The sequence below is a fragment of the Mandrillus leucophaeus genome, unplaced genomic scaffold, assembly GCF_000951045.1.
Source record: "Mandrillus leucophaeus isolate KB7577 unplaced genomic scaffold, Mleu.le_1.0 Scaffold234, whole genome shotgun sequence".
Classification (NCBI taxonomy): Eukaryota; Metazoa; Chordata; class Mammalia; order Primates; family Cercopithecidae; genus Mandrillus; species Mandrillus leucophaeus.
This window is the reverse complement of record NW_012102410.1, coordinates 828,090-833,287: the sequence shown is the minus strand read 5'-3', so window position 1 is coordinate 833,287 and position 5,198 is coordinate 828,090. Positions and strand designations below refer to the sequence as shown.

Here is a 5,198-nt window from a genome sequence, read left to right as displayed (position 1 = left end):
TTTTTTTTTTTTTTAATGGAATCTTACTCTGTGGCCCAGGCTGGAGTGCAGTGGCATGAACTCGGCTCCCTGCAACCCTGCCTCCTGAGTTCAAGCGATTCTCGTGCCTTAGCCTCCTGAGTAGCTGGGATTACTTGCACATGCCACCACACCTGGCTAATTTTTGTATCTTTACTAGAGATGGGGTTTCACCACGTTGGCCAGGCTGGTTTCGAGCTCCTGACCTCAGGTGATCCACCTGCCTTGGCCTCCCAAGGTGCTGGGATTACAGGCATGAGCCACTGCACCCGGCTAAGTCATAAGAGTTTCAATGACCTTGTCATTGACCCTGGGACCTTGCTATTAACATGGTGACCCTCAGTTGGCCCCATTCCTACGGCTGACCTCTAAAACCCCCACCCTGACCCCAGCCCCCAGCCATGCCCCTGACTCCCTCTGACCCCGCCCAAGATTAGCTTCTTTATGTATTTATTTATTTTGAGATGGAGTCTCACTCTGTTGCCCAGGCTGGAATGCAATGATGCAGTCTCAGCTCACTGCAACCTCTGCCTCCCCGGTTCAAGCGATTCTCCTGCCTCAGCCTCCTGAGTAGCTGGGATCACAGGCGCCCGCCACCATGCCTGGCTAATTTTTGTGTTTTTAGTAGAGATGGGGTTTTTTCATATTGGCCAGGCTGGTCTCAAACTCCTGACCTCAGGTGATCCACCCCCCTCAGCCTCCCAAAGTGCTGGGATTACAGGCGTGAGCCACCGTGCCTGGCCCAGGTTAGCTTCTAAGCAGTAAAAATGGGCTCAACCCAGGACTGTCTGATTCCAGAAGCCATGCTCCTAACCCCTGTGTCCTCTGTTTAGTAGGGTGGCTGGGAACAGTGGTTTCCCTGCAAGCTGCAAGGGTCAGGGGACACAGCAGGATGCGGAAGTGGCAGGTAGATAGGATTCTTTCAGCAAATATATCCAAGGGCCAAGATCTGTGCTGGGTTCTGGGCATCGAGGAAAATCAGGTGTGCATGATCTGTCCGAGGCCTGTGGGCAAGGATGGCACAGGAACAGACATCCCATGACCAATGACCTACTTGTAACAGGTATGATGGAAGAGTGGAAAGTTACAGAGGGACTCCTGCTTTAGATTGGTATGAGAGTGGGTCCAGGAGAGCTTCTCGAATGTTCTATCCATCACTAGTCTCTAGCCCCATGCAGCTATTTAAATTTTGATTTTAATTCCCGCTGGGCACGGTGACTCACGCCTGTAATCCCAGCCCTCTGGGAGGCCGAGAGGTGGGTGAATCACCTGAGGTCAGGAGTTCGAGACCAGCCTGGCCAACATGGCAAAACCCCATCTCTACTAAAAATACAAGAAATTAGCCGGACGTGGTGGCACGCACCTGTAATCCCAGTTACTCCCGAGGTTGAGGCAGTAGAATTGCCTGAACCCGGAACATAGAGGTTGCAGTGAGCCGAGATGAAGTCACTGCACTCCAACCTGGGCGACAGAGCGAGACTCTGCTTCAAAAACAAAACAAAACAATTTTTAAAAAATTTTAATTCAAATGAAGCACAATTGCAAATTCAGTCCCTGACTCGCACCATCGTGTATCCAGTCCTCAAAAGCCAGTGTGGCTGGTGGCTGCCATATTGGACAGCATAGATATTGAACACTTCCATCGTCTCTAGACCAAAGAGTTGGGAGCCCAGGGGCAGTGCACCCAGGGGGAAGGAATAGCTAAAGCAAAGGTCTAGTAGCCTGAAAAAACTTGGAGAAAAGATGGTCCCTCCATGAGGCTGAGTGAGAGGAAGGAAACCTTGGCTGGTCCCCTGCCACATCCAATGTCACCAGCAGATGGGTACACCCCCTTTTCCCAGGCATGGATTCAGCTGTTCCACAGACATTCACTCAGGCCCTTGGAGCTACTTCCTGTCTTGCCTTAGCACATAGACATCACACACAGGCATCCACTCTGGTGGGCAGATTCAGGTCCTGCTCCCACGGCTGTGCTTAGTGTGCATCCAGCTCTCTCAATAGATGGTTTCTGACCACCGAGGTCGTGTCAGCCCTGGCTCTAGGTCTCCAGCTGCTGGACCCACAGCAGAGGGCACCAGACTGGCAAAGACACAGCTTGCGTCCACGTTCAGGGGTCAGGGAAGGTCTCTCTGTGCAAGCAAACTATGGAACAACAGGTGGAGCAGGCACAGCAAGTGCAAAGGCCTGGAGGTGGGAAGCGATGCAGATATGGCTGGAGGGGAGGGCGGACTTCAAGGGCCTTGGAGGTGGGGAGCCACTTTCAGGCTGAGCCTCCCAGCTTCTCTCCCCAGCATCCTGGCGGCGCAGGCGCAGAGGAGAGCGAGCTGCAGGCCTACATCGCACAGTGCCAGGACAGCCCCACCTCTGGCAAGTTCCGCCGCGGGAGCGGCTCAGCCTGCAGCCTTCTCTGCTGCTGCGGAAGGTTCGAGTCCCGAGTCTGGCCCATTCAGATTGGGGGTTAGGGACTGGGGAAAGGGGAGCAAGCCAGAGAAAACTGACGCCCCTCATCCCTGCTTCCCTCCTCCAGGGACCCCTCGGAGGAGCATTCGCTGCTGGTGAATTGATTCGACCTGACTGCCATTGGACCATAGGCCTTGGACTGCGGAGACCCCCGCCCCCCACCCCGCTTATTTATTTTTAGGGTTTGCTTTTAAGGATCGGCTCCCTGTCGCGCCCGAGGAGGGCCTGGACCTTTCGTGTCGGACCTTTGGGGGCGGGGAGACAGGGTGGGGAGGGTGTTGAATAAAAGGGAAAATAAATGTGTCGTTCTCATTTTTAGCGGGAGGAGCAGTCCTTGCGTTAAGCCGTGTGAGGCCCTTTAAGGCCTCATTCAGCCGCACTCAGCATGGCGGCCTCAGTCGGCCTTCCAAGTGTGGCGCGGGTGGGGAGGGGGAGGGCGGGGCGGGACCGCTGTGCGCCTTGTAGTGAATAATTTAAAGGGACCGCGCCTGCGGAATCGGGCGGAACGCTAGCGGTGTTGGCACGGAGTGGACCCCGGCTGCCGCCCCTGGGTGAGTCCGAGTTTCCGTTGGCCTCGCAGGGGTGTCCCTTCGAGGGTCATTGGCGAGCCTCCGCTTTCCCACATCTGTCCTCCGATTTCTGTTAACTCTAGACTTTCTGATGTTCCCATCCCCCCACGTCCCGGCAGGTGTTTCTGCACCGGTAGCCAGGTGTGCCCTGGGGTGAAAGAGGACAGGCCACCCAGGAATTTTCCAAGTAACGACTCGCAGGCTCCGAGATTCCTACCCCCCGGCCCCCGAATTCCCATTAATACTCTAGCGGTGTCAGAAACATCCTCAGCTTCCCAGAAAAATCCCAGTAATGTTCCAGCATCTCTCAGTAACTTCCAAGGAGCCCGCACGCCCTCCCCAGGCCCGCTCTCATAAGCACCCCAGGAATGTGCCCACCCACCTCCTGGTTTTCCCAGCAGTAGTACTGTAATCCTCAGAATCTCTCAGTAACTTTCCAGTGACCCCCCCATCCCCACCCACTAATTCCGGCGTCTCTGGTTACGCCTCCCAGCAATGGCGCCACCATCGGTCCCGGAGTCCCAGTGATGCTCCGTGCCATAGAGCCCCCATAACTTCACTACTACGTGATAGTAAATCTCTGGCAAAAACCAGCAGCGCCTTGCAAGCCCACACCACACCAAGCATCCCAGGACTCTTCTGAAACGTGGGTATCAGACGCCTTTGCGGATGCCCCGACAGTAGTCCCGTGCCTCCCAGCTCCTGGGTCTTCCCGGGGGCGGGCTTGGGTCGGGAGCTGGGTATCTAGGTCCCCACCCCCGGACCCCACGGCTTGCGGGCCCCAGTTTTCCTGGGGTGGGGCATTCGGTGTTCGACGGAGTAGGGAGTGCGGCCTGGAGGGTCGGGTGATCAGGCTTGATCAGTAACGCAGAGGGCAGTGACCCGGGAGGAAGTCACCAGGTGCAGGGGACCGTGCCCAGCGGGGACCTGCCTTCAGGCTGCTGACAGTCGGTGCCAGGTCGGCCTTTGGCCCCGGGGTGGGGTTGGACGGGCGGAGCGTCTGGTAGGCCCTACGCGTAGGCGAAGGGAGCCGGGGACTCGCCTCACCTCCTGGCCTGGGCCGGGAGGTCCGTTTGCTCCATTCCTTAGTCCCGCAGAGCCCCTCTAGCCGCGCCCCTGGCAGGTGGAGACGCTTCACCCCCCCGGGGGCGGGGCTTAAGCTGGGGGCAGGGCTTGAGGCAGGGGAGGGGCGGGCCCAGATTGACGACTTGCACGGGTTCCTTCGACTCCTTGATTTCCCAGGACTACGGGCTACCAGATCGGCAGTCCAGCTGGAATCAACCGATGGAGGCTCCGCTGCAAACTGGAATGGTAAGGGGTGGGGCGGGGACCGGGTAGGCGCGGGCGTGGCGCGCCACGGGGACTACAACTTCCGGCGTGCTCAGCGCGCATTACATGATCTGGCGAGAACACGCTGCGTCCGCTTGGGCGGAACTACGTTTCCCGGCATGCACTGCGGGCCGCCGGGCCTCAGGGAAGAGTCGCGCCCCCGGGGAGGGAGCAGCACTGGCCCATTCTGCAGATGGGGACATCGAGTCACGGGCTGGCTACTAACTCCTCGGGGGCGAAGGTGGGGGAGAGGGATGGGTTCCAGGACGTCCCGGAGCCCGGGGAAGTCTCGGCTGGACGGATTTGCGGTGCGCAGCCAGTGCCGTTTGTCCCTCAGGTGCTGGGCGTGATGATCGGGGCAGGAGTGGCGGTGGTGGTCACGGCCGTGCTCATCCTCCTGGTGGTGCGGAGGCTGCGAGTGCCAAGTGAGCACCCGAGGGGCCCCTCTTGGGAGGCTGTGTGGTGGGGGAGCCCAAATGCCCGGGTCCCGAGGCGGCAGAGATGGGGATTTGCTGGCGTCTGTTCGCGGTACCCCAGCTCTAGCAGGGTGGAGTCTGCCCAGAGCTCGGAGTGCCCCTGTCCCCACCTATCCCCAGAAACCCCAGCCCCGGATGGCCCCCGGTATCGGTTCCGGAAGAGGGACAAAGTGCTGTTCTATGGCCGGAAGATTATGCGGAAGGTGAGTCCGTGACCCCTGGGGTCTGCCCTGACCACACAGAGGCCGCGCCCCTTCCCTATTTACACGTCTTAGGCTCCACCACCGCTCCTTCCTTGATGGAGACCCCCTGGATCCGTCTGCCTCTCCCCCAGGGTCTGAATTAG

General features: G+C 58.6%; 2 protein-coding genes across 2 annotated transcripts in view; both read left to right on the top strand.

Annotated features, from left to right (window-relative positions):
* The window catches only part of MCOLN1 (mucolipin 1), a 12,723-nt gene extending 9,927 nt beyond the window's left edge, over window positions 1-2,796 (top strand). Inside the window, exons 14-15 of the mRNA XM_011982058.1 lie at window positions 2,310-2,440; window positions 2,546-2,796. Of these exons, the coding sequence (XP_011837448.1) occupies window positions 2,310-2,440; window positions 2,546-2,582 (168 nt within the window). The 3' untranslated portion in view covers window positions 2,583-2,796. The remainder of the gene's footprint in view (window positions 1-2,309; window positions 2,441-2,545) is intronic.
* PNPLA6 (patatin-like phospholipase domain containing 6) overlaps window positions 2,791-5,198 on the top strand; it is a 40,489-nt gene continuing 38,081 nt past the window's right edge. Inside the window, exons 1-5 of the mRNA XM_011982057.1 lie at window positions 2,791-3,029; window positions 3,541-3,693; window positions 4,290-4,358; window positions 4,714-4,801; window positions 4,973-5,063. Of these exons, the coding sequence (XP_011837447.1) occupies window positions 4,332-4,358; window positions 4,714-4,801; window positions 4,973-5,063 (206 nt within the window). The 5' untranslated portion in view covers window positions 2,791-3,029; window positions 3,541-3,693; window positions 4,290-4,331. The remainder of the gene's footprint in view (window positions 3,030-3,540; window positions 3,694-4,289; window positions 4,359-4,713; window positions 4,802-4,972; window positions 5,064-5,198) is intronic.